The sequence below is a fragment of the Homarus americanus genome, unplaced genomic scaffold, assembly GCF_018991925.1.
Source record: "Homarus americanus isolate GMGI-L3 unplaced genomic scaffold, GMGI_Hamer_2.0 scaffold23578, whole genome shotgun sequence".
NCBI classification, from domain to species: domain Eukaryota; kingdom Metazoa; phylum Arthropoda; class Malacostraca; order Decapoda; family Nephropidae; genus Homarus; species Homarus americanus.
Window position 1 is genome coordinate 8,236,294 of NW_024733231.1, and position 21,739 is coordinate 8,258,032.

Here is a 21,739-nt window from a genome sequence, read left to right on the forward strand (position 1 = left end):
CATTTGCAGAACTAATGTTCACTTCAGCTCACAGGATTTTTGCGTTGGTGAATTCCTCATTCTGGTAATGGAGAGTACTCTTCAACATTGCAGGTACTATCTTCCAACTCTTGCTGCTGTAATCACGCTGGGAAGGTGTGTGGTTGAGGTCACGAGGTATCTCTGACGCATGATCCGCCTTCCTCTTAATAGGATTGGTAGACAACACTTTCGTCCTAGCGGTGAGCATAGGTTCAGAATGACTCATTGCTGTGTAGGAAACACCTTTAAACGTAACACTATTATTACGTGGATGAACATCTATCATGTTCTTTCGAAGAGTTGGTAGACCAAGTAACCCGTCAGCTGGCAAATTAAACTGCTGGACTATATAGAAGTCCGCGTAGAAGGGCGTACCACGTCTTGAGAATCTGAGAGGTAACGTCACCATTCCTTTGATGCTCAGCTGAGTACCTGAAACTCCTTCGAGCTCAGCGTTACTAGGCCTCCATTTGAATTTGCGGTGAGGGAATTTACGTTGTAACTCGTGATATGATGTCAAGGCCAATACATTAGCGCAAGCACCAGTGTCTATATCAAGAGCCAATCTGGTATTATCCACTCTCACCGGTACTGACAACACTTCCACTTTTCTAAGCGCCGCTATTAATGAGGCCGCTATAGAAGTGCTGTGAGGAGGGGCGGGAATTACCCTATCTATCCCTCTCCTTGCTGTAGTGTGCGCTGGTCTTCCCCCGATGACTTGTCCTGGGGACGTTTCTGCTTGCGCCTATACGACACCTCCGTTTCACTTAGGTCCACTCCCCTAGCTTTTATTAGTATATCGCACTCATGTGTACTATGAGATGTCGATTTGTGAAGAGCGCACCATTTGCGCGCTGTCTGGGTAGGAGGAGGAGGTGCTGCTTTAGCTCCCTCTCTGTTTGACCTTGAGAATGGCTTTGCACCGGGTGTGGCTTTATTTGCACTATTACCTCGGAGCTGAAAACAATCTTCCATTACGTGGCCACGTTTATTACAATGTGCGCATCGTAACGATGTTTTCTGTTTATATGTTAGGCGGGGAGGAGCGATCGGAGCTAAGTGTGTCGCATAAGGAGTCTGGGAGTGAGGCATCTGTGGCATCTGTGACGGCTGGCCCAGCTGTGACCTACCCCCAATAATCCCAATTAGCGTTCGCTTGAACTTTTCATAGTCAGGGCTTTGTAAACCAAACGCATTTAAACGACTGCCTGCATAGGAACCCTGCGTTATATGGGAACGTACATATGCTTTCTTTTCTTCGTCAGTCGTTATGTGACTATTGTGCATGCTATCTTCACATGCACGAATAAAATGTGCGACCCTATAATCGTCTTGTCCCGTGAAATTTCGAACATTGTCGCTGCGCTGCATGATATTAATAACATTATCAGCTTTAAGTGTGATAGTAGTACTGGTGTGAGGGTTAGAAGATGCCATTTTAGTGTTATTAAGCAAGTTAGTATTCTTACTCTTAACAGAAGGCTGGGTTAATAAGGTTGTTACCGATTTAGCAACAGACACACTATCACCTGTAACAGGGGTAACTGCTTTAGTATACTTAGGTGAGGTACTATAGTGATTACCAGACCGTAGGGTACGACGGTTTAAGTCGTCAAATGATTCGTCTATAACTTTCTCACTACTTCCTACTGACTCATTTAACTGTGTTCCATACTCACAATCTATGTCAGTCTGGGCTTGATGATTGATGAGTTGGTTATCCGCAAACAGTTGCGCTAGGCGTTCGATTTCATCTACATTAGACATGGGAAACTTAGAAATTATCTATTAGCCCCCTTGGGTCAATGAATACTTAACAGTAAGTAGATCACTTGCCTCTCATTTACAAGACAAATGAATATGAAGTGTAGTTAATTATTAAACTATCAATAAGAAGACAGACACTTACAAACTACTGTAAATTATAGGATTTCAATACATTAATCTTACATTCGACACTTTATCATTGAAATAATCCTATCCGACGAACCTATCGGTGTGAAGATATCTCTCGAATGTGTTCATGTGTGTAGAATTATGTAATTTAAATACCTATTTATACAGGGTGTAACGTCTGTATAGAGAAGTGATCCTTCAAGAGTTCTGAGTGGAGTGTGGGCGGGGCCTCTTCCTAGGATGCGTGCGCTGCTGCTGGTTTCCTTGGCAACGAGATGACGCTTCTGCTTTGGTGAGAGACGAGTCCACTTGATTTAGGTGAGTTCCTCCTCCGGCGATCAGAAAACTGATGATTGGTTATCACACTGGTCGTGCTGGTTCGCTGGCGAAAACTGCCGTGTGCCAATTCTTCACAGTCCACGTATATATGGAGATCTGTATGTTGACACCGGAATTCGTAATTCGCGCTGACGACACAACAATACTGCTCAGCTGCTAGTGAAATACCAATTGAATTCCAGGTTACGAAACTGTTGTTCAACACTGCAACACTGTAATGTCTAGGGAATGCTGAGTGGAGTCTATCTCAACCGGCTCAATCTGGATATGTACCAACAGGCTGTAATATTTGTATATTACGAATTCTGCACGTATTTGTATGTGACAGAGATAAGGAGTGCTCACTACATATCATCTCAATACGGGATATAGTTTTAAACACTCGGATTATGTAACGTGTCACTGCTGTGTGGTTTCTTGTTTTTCACAAGACACAGACGGATGATACGACTACCAGTTTGAAGAATCCGTACACACAGCTTGCCACCTATATGAATCGGCTGCTTGTCCAATTAACCAGTCCGTTCACACATATTTATATTTGGGTTTTAAGTAACGAAACCCAAACGGTAGTTCCTTTGTTTTATTATAAAAGGTTGTATATATAATTCCTGAGTGTATATCAACCGTAAGTCTCACTGTCTAGGAGTGAATGAGAAAGGGACGGCGTTTATGTATGATAAACGTTTGGTCACGTCCTTTCGATATGAGTTGAGGTGAGCTACTGAAGCTTAGGGGCATCGCAGTGCGTGCTTACAGAAATGCTGAGCTATGGGTCTCGCCCTCTTGGGTAAGTTGCCCGCTCACGTGTCAATCTCATGTCTTACTCATAGACAGTGGAAAGTTACAGGGTGGTGAATCTGAATATAATATCAGATGTATTGACCCATTTATATAATACGTTCTGTTGATGAGACAGGGGCCTATTACAGTCCCATGGGAGTTGTCTAAGCAGGTGACGATTTCTGCAGACGAGATGACATCGCCCCCGGACACATCGGCAACCTTACCAAAGTAGCCGATGATGTGCTCGTTTAGTACTCGACCTATGCCGAACACCTACAACGTGTCCGTGCAATTCTGGAGCAATGCCGCAGACACAAGATCACTATGAACCGTAGTAGGTTTGTGTCCGCACGTCACTCTGAGGAGTTCTGTGGTTACGGCATCACGGCTGGCGGAGTAGTTGCTGACGTTGTTAAGGTCAAGGGGACAGTAGACTCCCCAGTCCCTGTCAACATTACTGATCTCCGTTTCCTTTTAAGTCTTGTGAACCAGCTGGCCGACTTCACTCCCAGTATCGCATCAGTTGCCAGTACACTGCGCACCCTTCTCAGCACAAAGAATACCTTGATATGATCGCCAGACCTCCAAAATTCTTCCGAGAAAGTGAAGCGGGCTCCACCAACACCACTGGTGCTCGCCCACTTCGACCCCGCAATTCCCACAATGTTGCAGATTGACGCCTCACGTCTCAAGGGCCTTGGTTACGCCCTCCTGTAGCTTCATGGTGAGAAGTGGAGGCTTGGTCAGTGTGGTTCTCGTTTCCTCAGTGACGTGGAGACCAGGACGCCATGGTGGAGCTGGTTATACCAGGAATAGTGATACGTAGCCTGCTGCTTACAGAATTGTGTTCCCTCATAATGTTACTTGCGCCGTCAGCAGCAAAGCCAATCAGGTTCTCATGTGAAATTCGGTGTGTTTCTAATGTTTCATAATCAAATTATACAAATATTACCCTGTTGACCCTGTAGATGATTCATCACCGTATACATTGATCACCTCTAATAACCAAGAATTAATGCTGTTTGAGGTTGAATCCCAAAATCTTACAAGAACAGAGGATGCTTTCATCGTACTAATGTCTGTTGTTTCGTCAACAAGCCTTTGGTGCCCATCCTGAACAACTACACGCTGGATCCTGTGGAAAACCCACGACTGCAGTGTCTGAAAGCGAAAACAGCACAGTATTCATTCACTGTGTACCCGTTGAAGACCCGACACCGTCTGATTTGGAGGCTGAAACGGGGGTGACCAACCACATTTGTAGTTATGTGAGGGCTATGGCAATGGAAGTGTCGCTGTAACCTTCTCAACATTTGCGTGACCCCATCATCGAAGAAATTCACGCTACTGCTGCTCGAGATGAGGTTTACTGCCTCCTTCATGAGACCGTTGCCTCAGTATTTCTATCCGACTGAAAGAAGGTACCAGCAGTAATGTGGGATTTCTGGAAGATCAGGGGCAGTTCAGCCGTAGAAGATGGCCTTGTTCTTCACGGTGCACGAATCGCAATTCCGATCACAATCCGTCGTCAGATTTTGGCTCGTCTCCTTGACTCTCACAGGGGGGATTGAAGCGGCAATACGTTGAGCACGTCAGACATTATGGTGGACTGGCATCGCAAGCGTCATCGTAAACATTGTCCATGCTTATGACGCATGGAAGACTCTGTTGCCATCTCAGGTCAAGAAGCCATTAATGTGTGACCCGGTCCCAACCCTGCCACTTGAAGATGTCTCAGAAGACCTCTTCTCCCACGCTGGAAAGGAATATCTACTCTATGCAGATCGCTAGTCTGGGTGACCACCACACGTCGGTACTTACGGTATGCATGCGACTTCACGAAGCACCATCAAGCTTCTGCTCAGCTTCTTCGTGAATGTTTGTGCTCCTGTCCTCCTTCGCACTGATAGTGGACCACAGTTCTCCAATCATGACTTCCGGTCCTTCCTCAAGCGATCGGGAGTCAACCACTACATCTCATCGCCACACTATCCACAGTCTAAAGGCCATGCTGAAGCTAATGTCAAGTGAAGTATTTGATCACGAAGGATGGTAACCTAGATTATGAAGATACTCCTTGGCCGACCATTACGGACAGCAATGCCGGCTCACTGGCGATACTTCGCTCCCGAGTGGCAAACTGTGGCAAAGGAGTATGACAATCAGCTGTTAACGCCAAGGCTGACATGCCTGTCCGTATCCAGGACCACATCTCGCTACGCTGGAATAAGGTCGCCACAGGGGCTATCACGTCAGGTTTCTAAGCTGTCGCTTGTATTGGCATAACCACTGATTCCTGCGTCCTCACCTTGTGCCATCCTCTACACCAAAACTTACTACAGCGCTGTTGTTTCAGTTATGTAGGTCCATTTGTATGCATGTATATTCTATGTATGTGCTGTTAACATTATTGTCTTTGTTATATTGTCCAACACCTGACAAACTGCCGCCCCACCCAAACAACCTTCAGGGTAGTAAACCATATCTACGTGGGTAGGTGTGGCGGCTCACCCAGTAGTCTTACCAGTCTGTTCATACAGAGCACACGGCTGTCCCGTGCTCTTGCCTCTGTACTGATACTACTTCAGTAAACTCCAGTGACCTAATTGTCTTATTGCTTCTCTTCTCATTTCTGCAATATCCTATTCACTTAATCCCTTGAGGGCTAGAACTTAGCCCCTTGAGTAGGTAACTTAACCCCTTCAACACTAAAGCTTTACTCTTATAGAACTAAAACTTAACCCTTGTAGTACTGTAACATAACACTCGAGAACGACAACTAACCTTTCAAGCACAAACACTTATTACTTGAGCACTAAAAAAGTCCCTTGAGAACGATAATTGTTCCCTTAAGGACCACAACTAAACCCCTCAAAGACGACGAATTAAGTTATTGTACTCAAGGATTTTCTCATCAACTAAAAAAAAAATCAGTATTTAGTGTATTTAAGAGAAGCGCGGAGGTCGAGTGATACAGAGCTTGGCTCATGTTCTTGAGGTCGATTTATAGACTCCCGGGCGCTCCTAGTTCACCCAGCTGTAAATGGGTAGCTAAGTTTACAACTTGGGGAAGTGAATGCCGTGGGGTGCAGTACCAGCCATGCTGCTTGCTTCTGTACTGAAGGCTTAGCATACAGTGTGCTGTATCCACACTGTTAGTACCGGGTAGTCATGCCTATGAGATCCACTTTTACTTTTCAGTGTATTTATATGTCCTTTTAAAAGGATGTAATAATTTTTCATTTCTGAAACTTAATTAATTTCACATCCTTGCCCAACAACACGTCACCACAATGTATTTACCACAGGACACACACACAGTCATAAACGAAGGATAATCACACAATTTAGGCATTTCTTAATATTTAATTAGGGCAAAACCACCACGAAACGTTTAACAAGTTGCAATAAAAACAAATCCTGGGGGAATTCTGTAAATGAACTTGATATAAAATTCTTTAAAAAAAATTAAGACCATGTTATCATCTTGTGATCAAGAAGTTAGCATGAATAACTGGACGACGGTGGACAGTGAATAAACCATGAGGCGGGGAAAGACTCCATTACACTACGCGAACCGGAGGTGTACAATACACACCCAGCTGTCCCTCCCAGCTGTCACTGACTCGTGGGTCCCAGATAGGGAACGACACCACCTACCACACACACTCCACGAGTGCTTCATAAACTTACAACCAACAATAATCACAACACTCTTACAGTAACGAAGAAATTAAACTATAAATGGAATCGTCCTTCACATAACTCGAACCTTGATTCAGTCTTAACTTAATCTATATTGCCTAACACACGTTAAAATCTTTTGGGAGAACTTGTTAATAAAACGCTGTTTGTTTTAGTTGTTGAAGATGAAATCTTTCTTCCAGGTGCAGAAGGTCATGTTGTGAGTGATGAAGTGTCCCTCTGCCCCGTCTTTCACATAACAAACTTTAGTATTTGCTGCATTATCGGACCCGCTGATTACTCTATTGATACAGGTCATAGATCTGTTGACATGTACAATGTTTTTATAGTTGTTCCATGACTTAATAGGCCTGAGAGAAGAGGGCTAACAGGTTCCGTGACATAAGAGGGTAGACAGGTGCTCTGAAGCAAGACGGCTGACAGGTTGTCAAGACACAAGACGGCTGACAAGTGCCATGAAACAAGACAGCTAACAGGTGTATTCTCGTACTTAGTGGGAAAATATTTCCGTGTTGTAAGATAACGCTGACTCTCTACCATTGATGGATATCAACTCGTAGAAATATTTTATTTGTATGAGCCAAGACCCTAATTCTTAACTTATGAAAATATCCCAAATAGTCGGCTGATGAACAATACATAAATATATGTTAAAATTACTCGTCAAGCTGGACAAACACTTCCAGCCTCATGTCTACGATACACATAAACAATTACTGTGGTGTTATGTGACCCAGACAGGTGAAGATGTCAACAAAGTGGAGAGAGCAGCCGTCGAGCGTGACAGACTTTAGGTACATACCATTGAAGGTCAAGGGAGAGATAATAATGTTTTGACTGTTATATGTTGAGCGTTTGACGTGCATTAAGCAGCTGCTGCAGTCCATGGAACAGTAAAACAAGTGTTGGTTATATAGCGTTCACACTTCTCCCTAATTAACATCAACAGTAATGCTTCAGTAGGAACTGTGTGTAGTACAAGTGAGGTTAGATCGATCTACCCTGACGAGGATAAGGATTTGATCAAAACTGACACAGTCGTGCACTGCAGCCCCGCTGTTTATACCAAACATTAACACATTTTAAAGATAAAGTGTTACCGTTCTTTCTATCAGTGTGGTAAATTATTTACATTCATTAACTCACATCAAGGTCTTCTTAGCATTTAATAAATATAAATGACGGAAATTTCTCTTGTAGTAATTTCCAACTTATTTTAAGTGGTCAATCTAAGGGGTTCAGAGTTGACACCAAACTGTGTGTGTGTTAAGAAGACGTTTATAACGCGTGTATACAGCAGGCCTAAGTATGAGTGTCATGTGAGAACCCCTGAACTTACAGTGAACCTGTACAATAATTCAGGTGTGTCGGGGAGATATAAATGTCAACACACAAACATCAGCAACAGTATAAGGAGCTTCACGTCAGTTCCTTTAATTCACATTCACCATCATAGACTGGACGGCCATTTTAGCCTCTGAATGTTCACATACATAATTAATATCCTTCTACTTATTCTTAAGTTTTGTGTATTATGGGTAAAAGTTGTCAAGAACAGTCTTACACGTGATCCTTCAGTCACAGACAACGTGACTCATGGAACCAAACATAGTGGAGAAAACACAACACTTTGATCCTTGAGTCAAATTTATCTTGTACCAACTCTGCTCTTAAGGTGACTAAAGTTCACCTGTAAATGAAGTAAACTGCAGGTGAGTCAAAAGGCATGACAGTGTTTACTGGAGCAGCTGGATATTGCAGAAGCATAAGGCATCACTGGGAGATAAATCCCTCACCTCCAGGTACCGACCAGTCACCGGGCTAGTGGCGTTGAATGTGATCATCTCACCAGTAAATAATGCCGCGTTTGGGTAAGAGTCAAAGACGGGGTTGTTGAAGTCGCTGGAGGTACCAAAAGTTATCTCTACATTATGAAAAAGCTTTTTAGCATAACCGTCACCACGCGTCCATACATTGATTGTGCTGATAGTTTGTGGGGAGTCTAGAGTGGCCCGCCAATACCCCAAGGACTCACTAGTGCCCGTCATAAAACAGTAATGAAAAGGACCATGGTACTGCGGAATGTGACAGTAAAACCCATTTACAACTAATTCTGGATATAAATTTTGGGTGTGAAAAGTGGAGGACGAGGTGTCCACAATATGGGAAGTTACATCTCCGTCATCAAGGATGGCATAACAGTAATCATAGGTAAAAATCTTTTTATAGTGTGGGTGATCTACAGCTGCTCCAGGCCAGTGACCATCCAGGTGGCCTCCGTTGATGTGACACGAGGCGCCTGAAAGATAATAATGACATGAACTAAGATGACTATTCCTCTCAACTGATGATGTTAGAATGACTTCAGCTATAAGAATGCCATGTTTTTGGGGAGTAAATTGTGTCATTTTAGAGGAAATACAGGAAAATTCAGCTAAGACAAATATTACCCGCCATAACGCCTACACGACAGTTTCTCGCTAACCAGGAGTGCCTGAGAAGCCTGAGGCATGAACCAATCACAGTGGTGTATGAGGAGCTATGGAATGTGAGAAGGGAGGGGTGCAGGAAGTCACACCTTATGGTCAACCTTCAACCACACTGAGGGAGGGGAGGATGAGGGGTGACTCAGGAGGTAGGGACTAATTAGGAATAGGAGTAACCTGAGATAACTGAGACACTAGAGGACACTGGGTATGGTTATGTTATTACTTATTGGTCACTGTATTACTGTATAACATCAAAGACATGTATGACGAATGTTTTACTCAATAACAAGAAGGGAGGAATTTATGACATTGCTTAGCGGTTCTTTGTATATTAAGATTGACAATTATACTTCAAAACAATAGACCTATTCTACTACCTAGTTAAGCAGGGGTTACATGAATCACAATATATTTCGTGAAATGGATAAAAACTTAAGGGTACTCATTTAGATAATATATATTGCCATGCTAAAGAACTGCCAACCACAACCACGTCTACATTTAACCACTGCTAACCAGACTCTCTGTTTGAAAACCGAGTGCCCTCTTGCTGGGGCATGAACTCAGCTTCCAGCCAATCAGCACAGTTAGGCCTATGAAGTGGCACTCAAAGACCACTGTGATTGGTTCATGCCTCAGGCTTCTCAGGCACTCCTGGTTAGCGAGAAACTGTCGTGTAGGCGTTATGGCGGGTAATATTTGTCTTAGCTGAATTTTCCTGTATTTCCTCTGAACATGACAAAATTTACTCCAAAAAACAAGGCATTGATACACAGCAAAGACTAAAAATTTTTGTCCATAAAAACTTTAAAGCTACAAAAATCACGTGACCTCGACACATATTCTGGCTTAATATCACAAAACTAAAGTAGAGAAAGTATGGAAAGATTCTCTACGCATGTGTAGTGATCTTACACCCCTACGGCTGAGTTCTTGCCTGTGTTAAACTTCGCCTGTAGGATGATGGTATAATGAGCTAGTGCTACTCAGTAATGGCTAGTTCTACTTGTGAACAGGGCTGAGGGCCGAGCTACTGGCAGAGTTAGTGAAGGCCAAAGAAGAAAACCTGAAATTAAAGGAAGTGATAGCGAGGATGAAGGAAGAAGACACGAGACAAGGAAAGCCTGTGTCTGACGAAAACTCAGGCGAATGGAAGGTTGTGAGGAGAAGAACGACCAAAATAGTAGTGAGAAAAGACACCAAGGTCACGACAACAGCTAAGTGCAAAAACTGTTTTAGTCCTTTGATAAACTAATTGGACGTTAGCATAGTCAGGGACAGAGGCTGAGAGGGAAGGTATGAAAACCTTAATTGTTGGCGATTCTCAGGTACGGTACCTGGATAGAGCTTTTTGTGGGAAAAATATGACGAGTGGTTGTTTGCCAGGAGCTTGAGTGGGGGATATAGTTGACAGGATGGACAATATCTTGTCTGGTAATGGGACCAAACCCATTATCTGCCTTAGTGCAGGAGGGAATGATATTGGCCGTTGTAGGAGTGAGGAGCTTCTTGATAAGTTCAAGACAGCTATAGAACGTATTAGGATGAAGAGAGGGATCCCTATCATATGTGGTGTCCTGCCTGGAAAGAGAATTGGTAATGAATGGTTGTCAAGGCAGTTGGTGTCAACAGCCGTCTTGACAGATATTGCAAGTCAATATCAGTCCCATTCATTGACAACTGGGACAACTTTTATGGCAGAAGGGACCTTTATGCTAGGGATGGGGTGGCAACCCTGGCTGGCTCTCTCGAGATGTCAAAGTTTTTAAACTGCTTGGGGAACATATGGGCACGGAGGTGAAGGAGACTGCAGTGGGAGCGGGTAAGCAAAGTGAAAGATTACAGGGAAATAGTGCAAGGAATGATGACAAAACTAAATTAGGCAGGGAGTTAAAACCTAAACGCGACAAAGAGAGGACTCAGACCACGACTAACTTAAATGTCTACTACACAAACAGTAGAAGTATGTGAAACAAAATGGATGAAATCAGGGCGTTGGTATATACCGAAAAAATCGATATAATAGCATTCCCTGAAACATGGATCAACCTACTCACGAGAGTTACCTGTCGAATACAAAATTGCAGCTTACAAATTATTCCATACCGATAGGCAGATTAGGAAAGGAGGCGGAGTAGCAATCTTTGTCAGGGATAATCTGAAGTGTGAAATAAATAAGGAAATAAAAAGTGAACTGAATACAGAAACAATTTGGATATAATTATTCGATGGTAGGGAAAAATTAATCGCAGGAGTAATATACAGACCTCCTAATCTTGATAGAGTTAATGAGCGACTTATTTGGGATGAAATGCGCAGGGCATCCAGGCATAGCAAAGGCTGTATAGTAGGCGACTGTAACTTTAGCCATATAGAGTGGATCAACCTTACTGGTAACTCAGAATCAGAGGATTTTCTTGAAACAGTTCAGGACTGTTTCCTAAGTCAACATATAGCCGAACCCACTTTGGGTAATATTATACTCGATTTAGTTTTGTCAAACAGAGAAAACCTCATTAGTAATGTCGAGGTAGGGGAAGAACTTGCTAACAGCGATCACAAAGAAAAAAGATTCCAATTCGAATTTAATGGCAGTCGCAAGGAAAAATTCCATTAAAGTCCCAGATTTCAGAAGGGCAAACTTTGATAGGTTGAAAAGGCAACGTGGCGCGGATACGTCCGGATACGCCGACCTGCCCCAAGAAATTAAACCTCCTAGTTCTCAAGAAGTTCTTTGAAACTGATGAGATCGTGGGGGTCACCAAGGTGGAACGACTGAAGCTCCATGGTGACATCAAGATCACCTTCGCTGAGAAGGGTATGCCTGTACAGCTCGCGGAGATCCCAGACATCAACGGCATTCCATTTAAAATGATTGCCTACAAGTGGGACAACCTGAAGCTGGGAGTAATCTCCCACACCCAAATTGCCCACATGGACCAAGCAGAGCTGAGTGAGCTCCTCAAGGGGCAACTCCAAGTTGTGAAGAAGCTGTCCGGCACCTCTGCCCTCATCGGACACCATACAACCTTACCCAAGGAGGCTCAACTGGCGTGGGTAACTGTGCCAGTCAAGCCCTACTGCAGACCGAAACGCTGTTACAAATGCCAGCACTACGGACACACTGTCAACAAGTGTGGGGCGCAGGAGGACACCTGCTCCCTGTGCGGCAGCCCCGGACACCGCTACACGGTCTGCCCCAACACAGTAAAAAAATGCGCTGCCTGTGGCGGCCCACACTCCTCCGCCGACCGGACCTGCCCGAAATGGAAGGAGGAATGCAGGATAGCCAAGGCTCGACTCGACAAGAAACTGAGCTACAAAGAGGCCCTCCTTGCTGTACGCTCCCAAGACAAGAAAAAACCAGCAAAAAAGATAAACCAAGTAAAGAAAACCCAAGAAAAGAAAACACAAGAAAAGACACCCGCCACACAGAATGAAGAACACCACGAGGCCCGTGGAGCTGAAGCCCACGTGGTCAGCCTCACCGTCTCCGACTTCTTCCACACCTATGAGGACATAAGACACGAGGAAGACGAACAACAAGGTCCAAACACGAATGAATGGACACTTCAAGAGAGCAAGAAGACGAGGAGAGTTAGAAGAAAATCTACATCAAGCTATGGAGAATACCAAGACAGAAGACCAAGACATTTCCTCCACACAAGAAAACAACATACACAATCAAGCCGACCAAGCACTGAGAAACCATGGCCCAACCCAACACGCACCTGACGCTTGACCTGACGCTAACCTGACTCTGTTCTGCCGCCTCCTAGCCGCGTCCGGGCGAGTTGCTGCTGCCTCCAACTTATACTCCCTCACGCAAGCGGTGTTGAGCCACTGCACCTATTCTCTCCTCCTAAAATTCACTTCAATCCTCCCTTTATTCTTCCCCTGAACCTCCTTCCCCCCTGTCACTAGCATTTCATGTCATGTCATGGGTATGACGTTTGGAGATGGATTACATGAGCTCACTCAATGTACCCATAGAGGTCGACCTCACTTTACCTGGAGACCTGACAACGATAACCTCACAAAATATGACGGTAACGGATGACCTGATCACAAGATCTGAGGTTGACGAGTTCCACAGCAATTTAAATAATGAGTTACTTCATGCACAAAGGCAGAACATACCATACAGAAAACTCAGAGTAGACGACAATGAACCTAAATGGATAAATAATTATTTAAAGAATATTATTGGACAAAGGAAGGCTATAGGTAGGAGAATAAATCGTGGTGAGGTTTACCTCTGAGATTATTATAAGGTATTGGCCAGTAGGGTTAAGACCGAGATAAGAATACAAAGAGGAATAATGACCTGAAGGTAGCAAGGGAGGCGAAGTCAAACCCCAAGGGATTCTTTCAAATGTATCAAACTAAAACACTAGAAAAGATTGGACCAATACAGTGAGACACTGGCGAGCTAACTGATAACGACGGAGAAATGAACAACAATCTGAATAGATATTTTTCAACAGTTTTCACCACTGATAATTTAAACATAATATCAGAGGCACCGACTATATACAGAGATAGTAAAGAAAATAGATTAAGCGAGATAGCAGTGAATAGTAACGATATTAGTAAGAAAATAGACAAGCTAATAAGTCACCAGGTCCCGATGAGATATTTGCCAGAGTATTAAAGGAATGTAAGGAAGAGCTTAGTATGCCCTAAGCAAAGATGTTTAACATGTCCTTAAAAATGGGGGTAGTACCAGAATCCTGGAGGATAGCGAATGTGATACCGATTTTCAAGAAGGGAGATAGATCACTATCCTCTAACTACTGTCCAATCAGTTTAACTCCAATTGTAGGCAAATTACTGGAAGCAATAATTTCAAGCTCCATTCGAACTCACCTGGAGAAACACAAGCTGATCAATGATTCCCAACATGGCTTCACAAGCGGGCGTTCATGTCTAAATAATCTATTAACATTCTTTTCAGCTGTTTTCGAATCAGTGGACGAGGGGCACGATTATGTTGTGGTATATCTTGACTTTAGTAAAGCCTTCGACAGAGTCCCACACGGAAGACTAATAAGAAAAGAGGAGGCTCATGGCATTGGAGGAGATATTCTAAAATGGATTAGGGCGTGGTTACAGGACAGGAAACAGCGAGTGAGCATTAACGGCAGGCCATATTCAAGAACTGTTGTGGGGTGTACGACGCCATTTACGATGACCTTCTTTCCCTGATCTATTTTTTCAGTAATATCGCCTTTAACACATGGAACTCTGAAGTTTTCGAAGCTTTGGAAGAGTCTCGAAGCAAGTTTCCTAGTGGGAATTATTAGCTAGTAGTACTCAAAATATCGAAACTTCGAGATCTCTCCAGAGCTTCGAAAGGTGGTATTCCTGAAACAAGATCAGGGGAAGAAGGTCATCGTAAATGCCGTCGTACACCCGATGACTGTTCTTGAATACAGCCCTCAGGTGATTTGATTGGCGTAACGTCTCTAGTGGAGTACTTGGACCATAATATTGAGGGCTTCATACCTTTAATTAGTTTAAGGGCTTCTTACCTTTAACACAGAAGGCCCTACACAGAGGTTCCTCAAGACATTTTATAGCACAAGACGTCCTTGAAATACCCTGTATCTCTACAACTCTTATTGTACAGATAGGAAATGGATCATTATGTGACGACGCCACCTGGGGAGAGAAAATGGGGGACATTAACGAAATATGGTACGGTGTTTATTCTTCCTTATACCTCGAGGGATCACTTATCTAAAGGTCTTAGTGATACATAAACTGAACTTTATTCTTCTTATCGTTATTGTGCTTAAGGTTGATTTGACCTCATTTATTAACACTTGAATATATTTTACTGTTAATTTATGTACGAAATATTTAAAAAGAAATAAGAATAGAGTGGATCGTCACCTTGTACACTTTTATGGTTGTTATCACAGCACTGGTGACCAGGAAGTTGGACAACATCAACGCCATCACTTTCATCACAGTTCCCGCCATCGTCGTCCTGCTGACAAATACCATTATTATTATTATTATTATTATTATTATTATCGTTGTTGTTGTTTTTGTTGTTATTATCCTAAGATGCTCCCATCCCTATCAGGTCACAGTCTTAGTTCGTCTATCCCTTTTGGGTCCCAGTGCTATTAGGTGATTAAATTACCAAGGTTGTTCACAACCTATTTTATAATCAATTTTATGAATTTGGGAGAAACTTATAGGACATAGGAGGAAAGAGACTAATAAGTAAGTGGATCACAGGCAAAGGAAAATGATATAAAAAGGAAATGTGATGAGATTTAAGGTAACAGATGACATAACTGGAGGGAAATGTAATGAAGGATTAAACAAATGAACCACGAAAAAGTGAAATACATGCAGTGGGATCATTAAAAGCAAAGACAATAAGATCCTGTTCGAGGCAGAAGTAAAAGAGAGATGGGCAGAGTACATAGAAGAAGTACACAGTGATAATGATAGAGTGGAGGTGTTGAAAATTAAACTGGTTAAATTACATTGTCAATGGAGGCTTACTTCTCCCCAGTCCTACTCCTACCTCGTCTACCTTTCTCTCAGAGAACTACCACATACTTAGCTGATACCAGCAGTAAAGGGTTGTGAATACTTATTGAAGTTCTAATGAGGTTCAGCCAGTGTTGTGTTGCAGCTACTCTCATATAAACTTATGGTAATGTAATAAAACAAACTGAATTGTCCTTTCTCGGTAGGTCTAGTCGTCACGGTGGTGCAAGTGGCTCTAGCATCCGACTCGAGCAACAGCCCGTAAAAATAATGTCACTACGTGACATATTGTCATTCACATTATAAAGTTTATAATTTACGTTGACAGACTCAGTGTTGTTTCAAAATTAGTATTTATAATACAATAGTAATGTAATCTTAGTTTATTTAAATAAACTAATCCACCTGGATTAACGTGATTTACGAGAAAGTTAACTCGTCCCATCCCGGTGAAATCAACTGATGTCCACCTACGCTCATCAGAGAATTATTCTTGATAGTAATAAATCATCGCCATTATTTATATAATTATAAAAGTGAATCATGGATTACGTAAATTATACAGATAAATCCGTGACATACACCTGATGACAAGCGCGTTCAACAATGAGTTAGTACAGAAGCCCACCATCCGGGTATATGATGATGTTATGGCTCTCCCTGTAACCAGTAGCCAAGGCAATAATTATAAATCACGATTTCTCGGTGGAAATACACGAGAAACTTTCCACAGGAGGCAAGAAACTACCAACCCTGGAAAGAGTTAATGAGGCAGCAAAGTAATAACGTAATAACAAGGCAGAAACTAAGATTAGTAAAAATTTCAAGATAAATGTTTGAAATATACAGAAAATGAAAAGTGAGATACTTTGGTCATATAATTAGGGATGAGGAGATGATATACATAAATATTTATGGGCAGAGTTGAACGTAAGAGGGCCAGAGGAAGGCACAGACTGGCATAGATTAATGAAATAAAAAACTGAGTCTCCAGAGAGGAGAAAAAATCTTGGAGGATTGGTTAAGGCATCCTGAAGACGCTGAGACTCGAGGTTTTGGTCGGTAAGTCTCAGATATGAGGACGTTACTATGATTGATTGATAAGTGCTAAAATTATCTTAGTGGCAAAAGCACATATAGAATTACCAAGCAAAGAAAGAAACTTAATATGAGATCTACACAAAAAAATAGAATTTATAGAATTTTAGTTCCTATACCACATGAAATATAATCTAGGAAAATGATTTGACTAAAACAAAAGAGAATTAATATGGAATGTGAAAAAATATATATATATATACTTTTGTTATGTGCCGGACAAGGAAAGGTACACAAGAGAGAGTGCCCGCCAGTGTGATTCATAGCAAAACTAATCTTGCAAAGTACAACCCAGTATGAGAGTCACGCGAGCCTGGCGTCACCTATCAAACACAGGCTGAGAGAGGACGGGTTCTGTACATATCCGAGTATGGTGTGGGTGTTGGTGAGCCAGGTGTGGCTACGGTTATACAATTTGATGTTATAATATTATTGCGCTTCAACAACAAAGGTTATGAGAGAAAGAACTGTGTTATTATACCACACCATTGGTTCACACCGGATATCCATAACAGAGATTATAACTCAAGAACAATGGACAGACAGCTCACACTATAAACCTTCCGTCACAACACAAGTCAAAGAGTAGTCACCTGTTGGCTGGGGTTGAGGAGAAGTAGTGGTAAGAGAGGAGCACTAGACTGACCTCAGCGCCGCCACTTGTAAGAATGGTCAGTTGAAACCTTGACTCACCCGGTGTCCACCTACCTGGCCACTGACCAACCAACTTTATTGACTTTACTAAACAAAAGCAACACCAATGATGATTGGTGGTAGAAGCAAACTGATGGCTAATGGCTCAAATTATCTCGGGGGTACCCAAAAGGTACTCACGGCTGTAATTTATAGTCAACAAAATACATCTATCTCTATATAAATATATTTATATATATATATTTAGTTATATATTTGTTCCACTTTGTGTGTGTAAACTTCAAGGTTGTTGCCCCATTATATTCTTTTTATTTTATGACTTTATATAAAATGGTTAATATTTTCCTGGATATACTTCATCACGGTGAATAAACAAAAACGTGTAAAATAAAGATGAATTTCTACACAAAAGTCACGTTTGAACGAGACCTTAGTGATGGCTACACATCATTGCTCCATAAAACATAACTTATTACATTGTTCATTTATCTTTTTACCTCCTTCACTGTTTTTATCTTATCACAAACAGGACAGTTTCCCTGTTTCACTCCCTTGTATTCAGTCCTGACTATGGCGCTGCATTGCCACATCAGGGTACTCCACGCTCTCAGCTAGTTAAACACATCTCAAACTATTACTAACGCCAGGTGTCTAGACCTTACCCCTTTGAGGATGAAACACCTGTTCAAATGCTACTCGGTGCCAACGGCTCAAAAAACACAGCCTTCTCCTATGGAATTTACTGGGAGAGGTTCACACAGTGGTGCAGTAAAATACAATCGCCTTTACCGTGTAACCTACAAGACTCACGAAACCTTGTGCCATGTCATCTATCTAATCGGACATTCAACCCACAACCAACTTTTGTTCACACCACTAGGTAGCAGCACTCGTGCACACGCTCATTCACGCCACACAGTGGTTCACTCACTCGTGCTCGATCGCGTTACATAAACACCACACACCTCCCGGAACACATTGGGGCCGACTTGAGGACCCAATCATTTCTTCATTTCATCGCCGCTGGCGGCCACTAAGGCGTGGTAGGAGTTGCGGGCCTGGATGTTCCTCTGAATCTACACATGGCGGTGGGCCTGGTGTTTTACCCTGGATGCTCTTTGGTTCCACTGGAGCCTTCGCAGCAAATGTAGACTCCAAGACGCTCTCCGGCATCATCGGACAATGGGGACGGAAGAACTTCCTGTTCCTCCACAGGACGCGGCCACTTCGCATTTTAACAAGCTAGTCCCAGTGAGATCCTAGACCCACGACAACACCTAAGCGGTCCCATTGATTGCTCACATGGTCCTGCACGTCGACGTAGTCACTAAAGTGCAGCAGGGATAGCTATCGTGCCGTAGAGTCGTGCCGTGATTTTGCCTTTCTTTCTAGGTGTTCGGGCCTGTTGTCGCATTCATCAGCCGTGTTGCTAATCTGGAACAAATGCGCGATGGTGTGCAGGTACTGCCGACCTCATGGGGTAACCAAACAGTACATGCGCTGGTGAACTCACTTCAGCGCAAGGTGTGTTCCTCAGCTCCAATAATCCGCAGGCAAATTCGTATTCGTCCAGGTGTCCCTTCCTTCTTGTCGACATTATCAGCTTCTTCACGGTCTCGACTGCAGCTTATGCGTGTCCGTCGGCCCGAGGGTTGTACAGCGAAGTCACCTGGTGCTCCATCCCCCACCGAGCCAGGAAGCGGCGTCACGCAGATAACGTGAACAGGGACCTCCATTGGTCCTCATGACGACAGGCACACCCTTGTCTGCGAAGACAGACGAAGACAGACCGCAGGACACTGACATGATGAAGCACTGATGCTGTCCGTGGACAGGATGACACATATGGCCACCCGGACATACGGTCGACATACACCAGATAGGTACGGCCATCCATATGAAAGTAATCAACAGAAACTGACTCGAAACACTCTACTTGGTGGGTCCTTGGGCCAATTGCAAGAACTTCAGTGGTGTACACGATGCTGTGGTATACCCATGGTCGGTTTGCAAGAAGCACTCGGGGCTTAACACTTAGGCCCCGGGTGACGTTCCAGAACGTCCTCCTATTTTCCAGCCATTTTTTTTATTTATTATTATTATTATTTTTTTTTCTAGTATTATTTTTGGAAGAGTTGATTTTTTTCTCAATTTATCCCAGCGGGGGAGGGGGGGGGAGGGGGTTACTGCCAGCAGCACCCTAACCCGGGACTAAGGGTTAAAAACAAAACAAAAAACTGTATGATTCGTTATTGGAACGTGGGAGATTTCCGTGGTACTCTCATCCCTGCCCGATGACCACCACGATGGAGCTATATTTTGAAACCAAAGGAAGAATATTTTTTATAACCCCAGACCTCAAATTTTTTTTCGAAAAAGTGAAGCGGGCTCCATCAACACCACCGTTGCTCGTCCACTTCGACCTCGTACTTCCCACAATGTTGCAAACTGACGCCTCACGTCTCAAGGGCCTTGGTTACACCCTCCTGTAGCTTTATGGTGAGACGTGGAGGCTTGTTCAGTGTGGTTCTCGTTTCCTTAGTGGCGTGGAGACCAGGATGCCATGGTGGAGCTGCAGCTCGCTGCAGCAGTCTGGGTTCTGTGGAAGTGTCACCTTTACCTGATGGGACCACTATTTTCGACTTAGTCATTGACAACAAACCTCTGGTGCCCATCCTGAACGACTACACGCTGTATACTGTGGAAAACCCACAACTGTTGCGTCTGAAAGCGAAGACAGCACAGTATTCCTTCACTGTAAGGTGGCGTAAGGGCAAGGACCACTGCATCCCAGAAGCGCTCGCCTGTGCATCCGTTGAAGACCCGACACCGTCTGATTTGGAGGCTGAAACGGGGGTGACCAACCACATCTGTAGTTATGTGAGGGCTATGGCAATGGAAGTGTCGTCACAACCTTCTGAACATTTGCGTGACCCCATCATCGAAGAAATCCACAACACTGCTGCCCAAGATGAGGCTTACTGCCTCCTTCATGACACCGTTGCCTCGGGACTCCCATCCGACAGAAAGAAGGTACCAGCAGTAATGTGGGATTTCTGGAAGATCAGGGGCAGTTTAGCCGTAGAAGATGGCCTTGTTCTTCACGGTGCACGAATCGCAATTCCGACCACAATCCGTCGTCAAATCTTGGCTCGTCTCCATGACTCTCACAGGGGGGATTGAAGCGACAAAACGTCGAGCACGTCAGACATTATGGTGGACTGGCATCGCAAGCGTCATCGTAAACATTGTCCAGTCCTGTGACGCATGGCAGACTCTGTTGCCATCTCAGGTCAAGAAGCCATTAATGTGTGACCCGGTCCCAACCCTGCCACTTGAAGATGTCTCAGTAGACCTCTTCTCCCACGCTGGAAAGGACTATCTACTCGTTGCAGATCGCTAGTCTGGGCGACCACCACATGTAAAGGCGGAAACGATCTTCCTGTTCATTACCGCTGCTTACTCGCTCGTTTGCTGGCACGATCCCCCACTTGGGGGGAGGGGGGGGGAGGGGGGGGGTGAACGGAGGTGTGAACGTCGCTGCTACCAGTGTCACCGGCTCAGATTGACTCCAGCCGTCAGTACAGTCACTACCTCCCCCGCTGTTCGTCAAATTCTGGCTGTGATCTCATCAATGGCTCGGGACTCGTGGGCTGTGTCCCCAGACCTTCACCTATCGACTGTCAATCTCTGGACATCTACCCCATACCACGACCGTCAGTTCATCTCCTCCTTCTGTGCCCCGGTGTTCTCTTGCTATATCTAGACATCGGCCGCTGTCGCTCGAGTGAGGAGTTGAAAAGACCATCCCCCTGAGAGTGGATCACTGCGTTCCAGAACCTTCCCCAAGGGTCGCTGTCGTAGGAAATATCTGTTCATTGTTTGATTTTATTGTTGTTTGATTCCTTTAATTGCCGATTCCCTTTCATTGTTTGATTCTTTCATTGTTTGATTCTATCAGTTGTTGACTCCCATTAATTGTTTGATTCCATTAATTGTTTGATTCCATTAATTATTGGACTTCCATTAACTGTTGACTGCATTAATTGTTTGACTCGTAATTGTTTTCATGTTTATTGAGTGGTGTCAGAGTTTTGTGTGATAATTTTATGGTAAAGAGATGTCAATCTCAAACGGTTGTTTGTTATTCCTCAGAAAACCATGGTCCTTGACTTTCCTATTATAAGATCCTGATTAGGCTGGTAAGGGATTTCTATCCCTAAGTCCCAGGTCTT

At 43.6% G+C, this 21,739-nt stretch overlaps 1 protein-coding gene across 2 annotated transcripts; it reads right to left on the bottom strand.

Moving 5' to 3' along the window:
• Nucleotides 1–6,422: 6,422 nt before the first annotated feature.
• Nucleotides 6,423–17,521, bottom strand: LOC121869428. 2 transcript variants are annotated; one of them, XM_042370770.1, is made up of 4 exons: nt 17,444–17,521; nt 15,138–15,234; nt 14,774–14,903; nt 6,423–9,049 (listed from the first exon to the last, which is right to left on the bottom strand). In XM_042370770.1, exons 2-4 carry the CDS (start codon nt 15,225–15,227, stop codon nt 8,487–8,489), a joined length of 783 nt encoding a protein of 260 aa, XP_042226704.1. In that variant the 5' UTR covers nt 15,228–15,234; nt 17,444–17,521; the 3' UTR covers nt 6,423–8,486. The 2 variants fall into 2 exon arrangements, with proteins under 2 accessions (XP_042226704.1, XP_042226703.1); XM_042370769.1 differs by having other exon boundaries at nt 15,138–15,237; nt 17,444–17,500.
• Nucleotides 17,522–21,739: the final 4,218 nt, after the last annotated feature.